Source organism: Accipiter gentilis, chromosome Z, assembly GCF_929443795.1.
Source record: "Accipiter gentilis chromosome Z, bAccGen1.1, whole genome shotgun sequence".
NCBI lineage: Eukaryota > Metazoa > Chordata > Aves > Accipitriformes > Accipitridae > Astur > Astur gentilis.
The window spans coordinates 3,061,814-3,075,041 of record NC_064919.1 but is presented as its reverse complement, the minus strand read 5'-3'; the positions used below and the strand labels follow the sequence as shown (position 1 = coordinate 3,075,041).

Genomic DNA, 13,228 nt, shown 5'->3' with positions numbered 1-13,228 from the left:
CTGATGATCTGCATGGTTAGATCCCAGCCCACAGCAGAAATGTGATTACAGGTCTCTGGTTGTTGTGAGCTCTCAAACAAAGTACCGCTAAATTTTCTAAGCCTTAAAAATATCCTGCAGTAAACTAAATTTCATCTGCAAGGTTAGGTCTCATTAACAACCTCACAAATCCAGACAGATATGAATCTCTAACTTGTCAAATGAACAACTGCGTCTCACAGAGCAAGGTCAAACACTGTTCCAGCTTTTAAATTAATATTGTATAGGCTATGTCTTCCCTTGAACCTCATTTTATATTCTACAGAAATACGCTACCTATGGCTTTTAGGAAACCTGATAATCAAACATGAAAGTTCAGTAACAGCTTTATGTATTTTAGATTACTTTCCTACAGAGATTGGAGATTTTCCTGTTACATTGACAACTACATCTACTTTCTGGAATTATTACACATTAAGAAAAGTCTCTGTGTATTATTTCATGCACTCCTTATAATTTACAGTTCATTAAGGAAAAGGCATAGCTGAGTATTTCCAAAACAACAGAAATCTCACATCAACATTCTTGGACGCTGTAAATAATTTGTTACATAAACTGGACTTATGCCGATCACGATTCAGGAAAGTGTCTTATTTCACTTAGCTGTACATTTCATTAACGTACTTCTTTAAAACCTTCTTGCCCACATAGAGTTAGATATTTATTCAAGGATCTGAGATAAATTTCGCAGTTTCATCACCACTATTATTTTTCTTAAGTTCCTACCTATAATGTCACCAATTAAAGCCAAAGAGAAAAGAAGACTAGAAAAATAAAAACTATGAGTAGACAAGAGAACTTAAATCCCACACAAAGCAAAAAGACCCCATTAACAGTGGGCTGCACAAAATAGCAGCAGCCATACGCTTTCAACCACATCCTGCCATAGAAGGGTTAAAAGGCATTCAGAACCAAATGCATTTTTAAATAAACAAAGCTGCTCCTGGGCACAAACACGTATACTGCCTTGCTGCAAACAAAGCCACGTACCTGCAGAGACACGGGGGCAGTCCGGCAGCATGGACTCCACTGAAGTGTCCAGGGGCTCGGAGCTGGACACCCAGTTACAGCAGTTCTGTAAGAGTAGGCAGGCAATTTTGGGGTAAGCCAAAAACTCAGAGCGAAAATAAATACAGACTTTGTATGTAAGGACAATGATCACATCAAAATACTCAAACTAATTTACATAGCAGTCCCAACAGGGACGGGAAGGTGCACTGCACTAGCTTATTGACACTAACTGGCAACGAAATATTGTGGTTTCATGCTAAATGAGCAAAAAGAGTAAGACCGCAATTCAGGAGATTTGCAATGCGCTTAAATAGCCTGCCTTTAAGTGCTACTTTGAGTGCCAGTGGACTTAAGCAGGTGCTTGGACCAACCAGTGCCTGAATTACCCACTGCGGATTTTAAGCTTTTCCTTTCTGTAGTTGTTAAATAGGTGTTGATATAAACACTGAGCCTGCTTGCTTGACAACATTAAGAAATTAGAATTTTTCAGGGTGTTTTGATGGAGTACACTGTGGAAAGAACGGTTGTGAAATCACAAAACAACAGATTATAACTGAATGAAAGCCATCAAGATGGCAGATTAATATTCAAATAATAGGAAATATAGCTGAGATGAATTGCACAGGAACAGTTAAAAATGCAAATACTGGTCTTCAGGGAATTATGTTCAGGAAGCATTTACATTTACCTTTCATTCTTGAACCTCTGAGTAGGATGAATTTACCATGAATTTTTAAAATGTTTTGCTCCAAATGCTACTTGTTCAGGAGTCTATGAATTAAAGTATTAAATAATATGCTTTTAATAAAATATATTGAAACTACATTAAATCTATTGAATTGAAGATTTAATTATAAAGCAACTACATTTTTAATAGGATTGCCAGCTGAACTACAAGATCTACATGGCTTCTCTTATTTGAAATCTGAGTTTTCCCTTTCTGAAAACCTGATTAACTTCATTAAGGGGAAAAGAAAAAAACCTCGCACAACTTTTTGGAAAGACCCAATGAATTTTCAGACAGATTTCTAAAAAATCATCCCATCAATCATGATTGCAAAAATGGACGATTGCTATTCTGGTAAACAAGCATGTATTGTGTATTTGTAGATGCTTGCTGCCCTAGTTGTGCACCATGGAGTCTGTCCTCACTATGGAAAGATCCTTGACTGGTAGATCAAGTGTCTTATTGTATTTCCTTAATTCATTCTGTCTGGAAGAAGATGTCAGCTGTGTTGCAGTGAGGAGAGAATTTCAAAGGCTTCAGTCCCCACCAATAAAGGGCGAGGAATGGCTTTTGAATAGATTTGTCAAGGCAACCCTACTGTTCTGGGACCAGGGAGAGCAGGAACAACATAAAGGAAGGGTTGCTGTATGAGATTAGAAAGTGAAGTTCACAAAGCATGGCAGATTTTTGTAAGAAACAGTAGATCAATGAAACTATTGAACTCGATGGAAAAAAAAAAAAGAAAACAAACACACTACCCACTAATGTAACTTTTTTAGTAAAAAAATGGTTAAAATGGAAGTATTTCACAAAGGCTTTAAGGTTTAAAGTAGTAAAGCATTATACATTTTACAATTTGCATGTATAATTTTAATTAACAGCTGAATGTGAAATTGCAAATGTAAGATGGTAGAAATTATAAAAGAAGTAGAATTTTTATGAAGTATTACATTCATTTGAAATAAGTAAAATTAATATTAACTACTGATAGAACACTACATCAGAGAGCTGGAGATAATACAGAAGATTAGCACACAATTAACCAGCTTTTATATACAATGTGACACTTGCCTGTAAGAAATAAGTATTCTCGAAAGCAGTGTCAAGATATGTAAATGGATGATTTGTTTTATCATTCATCACAGCTCCTAATAAATTCAAAAATCATGACTTCTATAGGTACTAAAAATAGGCCACCAATGATACAGGAGAGATAGCTTCAATGAAGAATTACTTTTTTAACAATTCATTCTTTCAATGACAGCAATTAGCCCTACAGACAGGCAGCGATTAGGTGTATATTTTAATTATTATTCATTTTACCAGTAGCCTTAAACCTGATTAAAGTAAGAGATATCCAGGTGATATGCTAGTCTTAATACCACTCAGCCACACTTCACATATGTAAAATTCTTCTTTCTTATAGGAGATTTTCAATGCTAATGTAAGTTATGACACTCCATCCACTTTTTAGGCCATTAATCATTTAACTTATTCTTTAAGATCTACTTTCTGCAAATGAAATTAAAGGTAATGCACTTGTCTTATTCAGACTAAATGCTTAAAGAAAAATGGAGTTGTCAGATTCAAATTACAGGATTTAAAATTTCAGTTTTACTACATAACATATATTTTAAGGTTTTGATTTCCCATAAAGAAAATGGGGATTTTTCTGACAGAGCCTGTAGGGGTTACCATTCTTTATATTTTTAACATTTAAGTCAGAGCTGTCAGGCTGCATCCCAGGTGATTCTCTATTCCCATCAGTCATGGCCTATAAAACTGTAAGGTTAAGTCAGGAATAGGCAGGCTATACACAAAGTTTCACTAAATCCATGCGAAAGAAGTCAAGTCTAACAAAAAGTTCAGGATGCGACTAGTTTAAATTTGCCACATAGACCTACTGTTTTAGTGTTTGGCAACAGGAACATAGAAAACATGGCACATGAGCCTGATCTGACAAGGAAGAGACTCATAAGTGGAAGTTTAGTTGGTCTCACTTTAAAAAAACATTTGATTTTTAAAATCTCAGCAACCTCATACTTAAGTATTAAATGACAAATAAACGCATGGCATCATCCTTCACCCAAGGGTGGAACTTGGTGCTGGCTCCCAACCAACACCAGATCATCTTGGCCCAACTAGCCATTGATAGGTGTGCAGCAGCAAATACTCCAACTTTTCATCAGAAAACCTCAGAGCACTTCAGAAGTAATTACATCTCATAAAACTGCTGAGAAAGGCTTTTTTTGCCAGTTGTGCAAATCATCAAACTGAGTCACAAAGAGCTTAAAGGGGTTTTCCCACCGTCACCAGATCAAGCCAGGAGCGCTTGGGTGCGCCCCGGACTTTCTTCCAGATATCAGGCAGTATGTGGGCTGCCTTGGTATATGTCTCTATATTGCTGTGCAGCAGGAAGAAACACTGGACTTGATTCTTATTATTTTGACTGCTAACTTTGAAGTTCAGAAATGGCTTTAACCTTGGTTATTTTAGGGGCTGGTAGGGGCACACAATTTCCATGGTCCTGTAATGTGCTGTCTTTCATACCCTAAAGAAATAGAAGAGGTCAGCAGATAAAGACATGTTTATAGAGCCATACACAGACGTATATACCCCAACTCTTTAAAAAAAAACCAGCCTCACCTCTCGCATCCACTCTCGAATACTTTTCCCAACTTCTTGATGCCACACATTGTGAACAGAGTCTGTCAACGCCACAGCAGTTACCTTATTCTTTACTTCTGCTTCTCGTTGAATCATCTGTTAAAAAATATTGGCTTTAAGTTCTTTCTTCCTATTGAATAGAGTCTGCTTAGTCACAGATAACGATCTTAAATTAAAAAAGAAAGAGCAATACAGGTTCAATACTTGACTTCACTTGTTTTAAAGTTTATACAAATCCTAACAGCTCCAGAAACACAGAAAGACCTAATATTTTTGATAAAAGAAATAATACTAACTTTTAACTGACTGAACTATTCAGTCCTATTATTTTCCATGTGGCTTGACAATTCTAGGATTAAAGGTATCATAGTGAAAAAATGGAAGATTCCCTGAGGACACCTTTTACAAGCTTCTCCAAGTTCCTATTTCTGTGCTTCAGGGAAGCTGGTACCCGTGGTTCACTGTAAGCTACTCATGACTATCATCTACTAATTTTCAGTAGATTGCTGTAGTTTTTCTGATGTACAATCTTACTTTGACTTGTATGGTTTTTTTTCTTTTTCTATCCAATTTAGCTACCTTGCACTCCCACCATGGTCCCAAAATTCTTTGTGGTCTCTCTTATACATTTGCTTACCCAGCTAATGCTGGAGCCTCTCAAGATTTTTTGGATATTAAAGAGCCTCTGTTGCTGCAAATGACAGTATGACTAAATAATATTCATTCTAAAACCAATTAAATGATTGCTGCAAATAACATGAGTGAACTGACAAAGATGCTGTGGAATTCAGTGCTGCTCTGCAAGATAAAAGGGACTGGGAAAGAATAGTTTGATATCAAAGAGAGACAAAAAGGTTTTAATCTCCTGACACAAGTGACCCTAATTTGTAACACTGGATCAAAGAAAGTATAATGAATTATACTTATAAAACCAGCATTTTGCAACTAGTGTCTTTATCACTCTATATGCTGCACTAAAGTTAATGTTTTTTTTCAGCTTCCTTTTGTATAAATGGCAATGCATACAACATTTCTAAAACCAGGCATCCTTTGTTCATGCTTTAGTAACTGCTTATCAGCATACAGGCTGCACCTCCAAAAACACTGCTCTAAAAGAGACTTTTACAATGGGGATGTGAATTATATTTTGCATCAGAAACGTCAAAATAAACACCTTGATCCAGATTTTTGATAGAAAAATAGCATTTACCCATACCTTATGCAAAGTGCCTCCTAGTTTCTTGAAAATATCACAAAAGTAAACACTTGACCAAACAACACTCCGATTCCACATAACCGCATTACAACATTCTGAAATATCATGTCTTGCCTTTTGTTTGGTCTACATTATGTACATTTTAAAATCAGTGTAATTGAATTAATATCCTAAGGGAAAAATATTCACCACTATTGGCCAGCTAGTGTCAATGCAGAGCTCCCCATTCCAGATAAAATCAGGTATTCATCTTCCCTGGTACTCTGCCTTTGGTAATGTCAGAATTACATGACTCTGGAATTCAGCTGAGCTTAGAATATCTTGGGCAAGTATGTATGAAGAAACTCTTAAGAGTAATCTTTCTTCATGTGAAGCCTTTCCACACATACCAGTTTTTCCATCATCTACCCTCCCATGGGGCACATTTAATATCTAGAATTTTTGGAGGATGGGACATAACAGATATGTGTGTGGAGGATCATCTATTGCAAGAGGCTGAGCTTCATTCAGATGTAACACAATACTGACATTTTCAGCCAAACATCTGATACTGAGCACTAAATTTCACTGTAAGTATAAAGATGGCAAAACTCCGTCCATTATGAAACCATATGCAAGAATAGCGAATCTCTCAGGATGATCTTCTGGCCATTGCAGGAACCACTGGTGATTCTGCTAAACTGGGGATGAAACCCCTGAGCTCCAGAGGAAGGTGGAGTCTCACAACAAGGCATTTTATTGATGCTACGATACCCCTCCCAAAACCTGTATGGACATCTCAAGCACTGATAAAAGTTTTGTCTCTCAAAGGGCTGAGTCACTCAGACCTTCATCCAGCCTGGTTCACCAGAACTTGGACTCATTATGAATATCTCATCTGCAATATTCTGTTTTGTTCTGCTCTGTTCTATTCTGTTCTGTTCTGTTCTGTTCTATTCTATTCTATTCAGATCTTTAAAATTACACCAGGCCCCAAATGTGATTTAGATCTGCCAAACATCTGAAAATACTGTTTTTTAGAGTGCAGCTTTACCGTCCCGTTTATCAGGCAGAGCTATGTGCATGAGATGATCATGGAATGGATGACCCTTCGATTGCAGGGCAAAACCAGGCTGCTTTGGGGAGGGCTGTGGCTAGTCCTTTCTCTTACCAGCCATCACAACGATCCAACTGCTTTACCTTGACATAACAGGTAAGGTAGCATCACCCTCCTTCTCTAAAGAGGACAGCAACTGCAGAAAGACCTTCTGCTGAAGGGCTGCAGGACCTGCTGGGAGTTGTCAGGAGCTTGTGTTGCCAGGCTTCTCCTAAACCCAGCACCACAGGCAGTGTGGTTAGGGGACCGGACCCTCCGTTCCATGTAAGAGTGCCTCAGAAATCCTACCAGAAAAAAAGTTCTCTGAAAGAGACAGTATCTAAAAAACAAGACCTGTAAGCCACAGACGCCCAACTCACACTAAACCCTGCTGTATACTGAATAAGTTTTAGAAACACGCCATATGCACTAATAATCCTGAACCAGCGCTGTGCTTTCCAGCACTCATTTGGCTGCACCCTCTTGCACAAAATGCTGTCATTTAAACGGGTAAAGGAGCAAAAATATCACTGTCCTTGAAGCGCATGTACCTACCAATTACTTGGAGCTATTACATGCTGGGGAAGCTTAAAATTGTCACCAGCTCGTTGTGTTACAGCATGACTTTCTCCATGAAGGGCTGGTCTTCAGAAGCACTGCTAATGACCAGCAAGGGGAAAAAAATATGCTCTGCTTTGGAAAAACAGTCTTCTCTCAAGCTATTGTATCCCACATTTCTTGTTTTGAAAACTAGCCACCCAGTTCGTCTAAGAACATCACCTTTTTCTTCAAACCAAAAGGAAATACAGATGCACAGTTCCCTTCTCCCTCTCTAGACCTAGCTCAGGTTTGCTATTCTCAATTTCCCTATCCACATGGAAGAACTGGCAGCCATCGATCACCATCTCTTCCTACTTTTTCTTCACAAGGTACATGCAGTCTTTGTTTTTCAGATCATATACAATATGGGGAATAATATGCAATATCTGACATGCTGCTGGTGCTTGCCGCTCAGCTTTGTGGATGCCCACAGAACAGTATTCTCTTCACAAAGATCAGCAAAGAGACTGAGGCTGACAATGCGAGGTTTTTTGATAACTCAGCCACAGTGCTGGGGTCAGGACAAGGGCTCATGGATGTAGCAGCAAAGAGGGATTGAAGAGATTAACTGAGCTTTAGTTACAGATTTCTCTACATCCAGCGCAGAAGAAATAAGTTTTGGTAGGCATCCATGCCCTTATGAGCCAACTTGGAAAGAAAATAGACAAAACCAATATATCAAGTGGAGAAAGGATCAAGGGTATAATCTTCCCTTAAACAAGAAGTCTAACGTGTCCATCTTTAAGTGACACAGAAATGTCAAAACAGAGCATATCAAACCCAGGACACTTAGCTTCTACCGTAACAGTTCAAGTTCTCTGCTACAACAAGACATTAACTGATAATAATAACCAAGGAGAACAGATCTGGGTGATGCTCAAGCAGCAGACCGTCTTATCAGGATGATAACTTATCCCGCAACAATATACAAGAAGCCTATGTGCTTTTGGTCACAGAAACTTCAACACCCAGTAAATGCTTCAGATTCAATGGATTGATAGCTCACAGTTAAAACATATTTATCTTTTCTAAAAATAGTTTTGAATTCCCATAAAACTGAAAAATTTAGTGAGCAGAATAAATTGTTAGGGTAAAATATACTAACATTCAACACACATGTAGTACCCAGCTGCCATTCAAATTTGATACAACTATAGTTGATACAACCAAATTCCAAAGGAATGATGCCATGGGATGCATGACTTACACTTCCCAGGACTAGTTTTATTCCATACAACCAGTACAGTCCTTTAAAGTGGATATGCTAAAACTGAAGGTATTTAATAGACCACAGACTATTTACAATACTACAAGTTTTTTTTTTTTGTTTGTTTGTTTTTTTTTTTCTTTTTTCAGGATAATGGTGCCTTTTACTGAAGCAACAATTGCAAACAAAGACCTAAGGATTTTGTCTAAAGTTCATTTTATGCCTTATACTCTTTGTATGTCAGTAAATTCCATAGACAAGTTTTCACAGCCTAGGATTTACTAAATTTCCTGCTCAATGCTCATTTTCAAATTTTAAATTATTCTTAGCTGAACAGATTTTGCAGAAAGCCATCTCTCTGTGCAACCCTTCATTGGATGGCTTATGGCTCCGCTCACTATACTTAAATTCCTTCTTCTTCTTCCAATCACTCATTTAGAGTCAGAAGTAGGGGAACTGGCACTTACCTGGTAGGTAAACCCATTCTTATTTGTTGCTGCATCACTCAGTACACCACTCTGGTCCTCTAGACTTTCCCAACCATGTTTTCTATTCAGGCATTTCCATTTTACATTTGTGTTCCTTCTTTGTATTCACTCAGTACACCACTCTGGTCCTCTAGACTTTCCCAACCATGTTTTCTATTCAGGCATTTCCATTTTACATTTGTGTTCCTTCTTTGTATTCACAGTAAAGTTTGTTTTTGTAATTTATTAACCATAGATCATCACTACTTTATATTTGATTCCCTTAGAATGGCAAGTCATAGAGCAGTGTTCACTGCAACAAGTCAGAAAGCATTCAGGCATCTTTTTGAAAGCCTTCTCTATGCCAGGGGTTGAAAATTTGTTCCTTCACTTTGCAAGGGAAAACATCAATTACCTATTTGCACAAGTATTCAACTCTATTGTGTACATAAGCAAGAACTTGAAATCCCCTAGAAATGCATTCTTTAAATTCATATATATGTTAATTACCCATTTATTGGTCAATTAATAAGTGTTCTACTGCTAAACTGTCGGTAAGGTCAGATGGCAATCCTCTATAAGTTTATATTACAGAATTATCATAACTTTATAATGACAAAAGGTTGATACCTTTATTATCTGTAGTGTATGCATATAAAACATAGCCTCTTACAGATATATTACTTATGCAGTATGTTTAGTGTGTGTGTATACATATTTAGAATAGATGAGAATACATCTTTGGTATATATTTTATAGCATAGCACTCTTGTCAAATGAAAGCATCAGTACGCTAAAAGGGGACTCAAAGGTCTGATCCTGCAAACACAAAAATCCATGAATATCCCAGTTAGACTTTAGATAAATGGCCTGTGAGAGTAACTCTTTGCAGGACTGATTCCATACTCCTAATACCTGTTCTAACAAATTTAAAATGGCTAAAATTCACCTTCTGAGGAAGGTAAAAGGAAGTTAAAACATGCCTCTTTCATTTTTATGGGCTCAGACAATGAAATCAACCTCCACCACATCATATTTGGGGGATACTTAGCTCTTCTAAGTTGCTTGTAATTAGGAATAAGGAAAAATGGATTAAAAACAAAAAAAAGCCCCCAAATTTTACTTTCTCTTGAACTTTTGAAAAAAACTTTCATCTACTTCCCCTGACTTCCACCACAATTTCAGTTGTGGCATGGTGTTTACATGGTATGCACTGGGCTTGAATGGGCATGTCTACAATAAGCATTTGGCTTGGAGCAATGTAATTCTGACGCAAGTCCTCCATTGTCTCCAGTTGCCTCATACTGGTTTGAGTCTCTACGAGGTTTTGGTGGATGCAAACAGAATTCCTTTCAGAGGAAACTGAAGTGGAAGCCCCTGTCCAAATGTCCTCAATGATTTCTAGAAGTGAAATGAATTTGTAGTAGAAATTCTGGTGGATCAAAACAGCATCAGTTGGTCTCTGAAATATTTGTAAAAGCAGTGGTAGACGGTAAGAAAGAAGAAATCACATGCCAGGAATGGTGTGTGGGAGGGCAATTTTTACTTAACACTTTTGCAATGATGTGCAGATTCTTTCTTGGTAACTCCACATACTCTCCTTGGAGCTTGGTATGTGTCCACAGTCATTCAAGATCCTCTTCAGCCCTCCTTTCACTCAGTCTCATACAAACCAAGTAACTGGTCTGTCTGAATGGTAGCACTTGAGCCTTTCTTCACTTGTCTTCTTGAGAAAGACTCCTCTTCACCATGAAGCATATGATTCTGTATGTCTGTAGTGCTAGCTTGTCGGTCTGGGATTCCCAAAACCTTTCACTGCTTCCTGGATGGAACTCCTGAATTTCTGAAATACTTTCAGTATTTTGCACATCTTAAAACAGAATTAGATCCTCAAGTCTTCATAAAATATTATTCATTAGGGATTAGAATTAATGAGCAACTACACTTGAACAGCACATCGCAAAAATAATAAATAATCCAAAGTTAAACTAGTTCCCATTTTCAATTAGCAACAAGAATAATTCTACCTAAATGAATTCACAGACATGATAAAATCCCTACTTGCAGCAGAAAAGCATCTGACACACACCAGTTTTTAAACAGCAAAAGAAAACAACTGCAGAGATACAATCATAGAATGACCATAGCCAAGTACTTTCTGATATTTTGTTCGAAGATCTATTGGATGTTACATCTGCCATTGTGATAGTTTTCTACAGCAATAAATCACACTGCAGCAGTAATAATAACGCATGAACTTATTAGAACAGATTGCTTTAGAGCATCTAGAGTCTAGGACTTGTCACAGTTCACACTGTAAACCAATTTCTGTTGCAGAACTTCTACTGAAAATTTCCATGCATACCTTATATTGGGGGTATAAGTTCTTAAAATCAATCATGATTAGAAAAATATTTAATTCTAAAATAACTCAAGATTAAAAAAGCATAGGGGTCATCTCCCTTATGCATAGCTCAGTAAAAAACCAAAAAAACCCCGTACACAAAATTCTGCTGGTAATATTTTGTGAACAGCACAAACAAAACTCATGGCGCTCTAGTATAAAAGCCTCAGGCTTCAGCTTTATTAAAACTTTAAACTTAATAATGCAATTCTCCCGCTTCTCTTGTCCCTAGTGTCTTACAACAGAAAGCTTACAGAAGGAAAAGCCTTCGAGGACCTGTAATAACGTGGAGAACACCAAGTTCCCAAGCACAGGTGGTTGTGCTAATAGGTGCGACAGGACCGTGGGTAGGGATGCTGGCTCACCTCGCTTACAAACCTCCCAGCAATTTGTCTAGTATGAACGAAGCCTAACAGATCGATAGAAAGCTCATCACAACATAAACTGGAATGGTACTGTGTGGGTGAAAATCTTTCAGTGGGTCCATTTCATCTCACCCACAACAACTCAAGCTAAAACAATCTGGTGGAAGGGGCATCCTCCATGGTCTGGAGCACAAAATCTTGGCATTCTGTGTATAGTTTCCTTGCAGACCAAAAATGTACGTTAGACAAGAGGGTTTGGTGAAAGTCTTCCCATCAAAAGCTCAGCTAAAGTGAACAAAAGCCAATCCCTTTTTCAGTGCATCTCAAGCTATTTCAGCGGTGAAGGCTGCTGAGATATTTGCCTTTGGGCTGCTGGAGAACCACGGTGACAGTCAGGAAAGGAGGTCTGGAGCAGTGGGGTCAAGCTGGAGTCAGCCAGTTGGTACTCCCTCCTGACAGTAGGAGTCTGCTGGCCCTGAACTGGAACTCTGAGCTGGGGAAATCTCTGTTCACCTCATTGGCATGAAAATAAAGATTTGAAGGGTCAACAACTTCCACCTGCCTCAACCAGGAACAGAAAGTGAAGCCTGATCAGTTTAACCGTTAATGTTCCGATGCTGCTGGGTGACATTGGCTTGCCTCTAATATACGTGCTCAAAAATGGTCCGGTGTTAGGAATGTGATGCTCCTCAAGGGCCAATTTATCCTTCCAGGAAGAGGCCTAAATTAGCATGTGCAGTATTTAGCACAACTAACACTGACGAGTGTCTGATACTCGAGCTGGGTTGTTTAAAGGTAGCTTGGGTACGTCCAACGTAGTACATGAACCCCAGGAAAATCGTATTTGACAAATCCACGTAGTTCGCTAAACTGTATTTCATTTTGTATTCACAGTTAATTTGCACTTGGGTAGTAGAAGATGTTGCGAGCGCATGATAACACCTAAACCTCTGGCATAGTAGAAGATCCTTTGCTGCTCTGGCTTCACCATGCGTCTGTGTCAGCAGCATCCTCTTAATAGAGATGCAGGAGGTTTTCTGGCAGGAGGCTGCATCACCTCTCCAAATGACATGAGCTCAGACAGCAAGAGTATTCCTCTGTTGGAATAGCTCTGCAAAACCTGCTCTAGAGGTATTGCTAACATACTTATCTTGGCTGGGGTGGCAAAGGATTTTTTCAAGCTCTTAGCTGATATATCTTTGCCAGTAAAACCTTATGCTGTAGGTCACAGCTTTGCCTTTTCTTGGTTTACCTGGATTTTTGAAGCACTGCATAGCTATTTGACTGCCATGCCTAGTTTGGAATGAAATAATAAAATAAAATAAAATAAAATAAAATAAAATAAACCAAACCAAACTAAACCAAAACAGTGCCTTAATCAGAACCACCCAGGCCCATGACTGAAAGTTCAAAGTGCTGTAGCATCAAGAAAGGTCAAGATCTATTCGGA

General features: G+C 38.2%; 1 protein-coding gene across 5 annotated transcripts in view; it reads right to left on the bottom strand.

The window, feature by feature from the left end:
• Nucleotides 1–13,228, bottom strand: part of FAM172A (family with sequence similarity 172 member A) — a 272,071-nt gene that overhangs the window by 70,897 nt on the left and 187,946 nt on the right. For all 5 annotated transcript variants that reach the window (XM_049795847.1, XM_049795843.1, XM_049795848.1 and 2 more), the window contains 2 exons: nucleotides 4,424–4,540; nucleotides 1,030–1,114 (listed from right to left, as the gene is read on the bottom strand). In XM_049795847.1, the coding sequence (XP_049651804.1) occupies nucleotides 1,030–1,114; nucleotides 4,424–4,540 (202 nt within the window). The remainder of the gene's footprint in view (nucleotides 1–1,029; nucleotides 1,115–4,423; nucleotides 4,541–13,228) is intronic.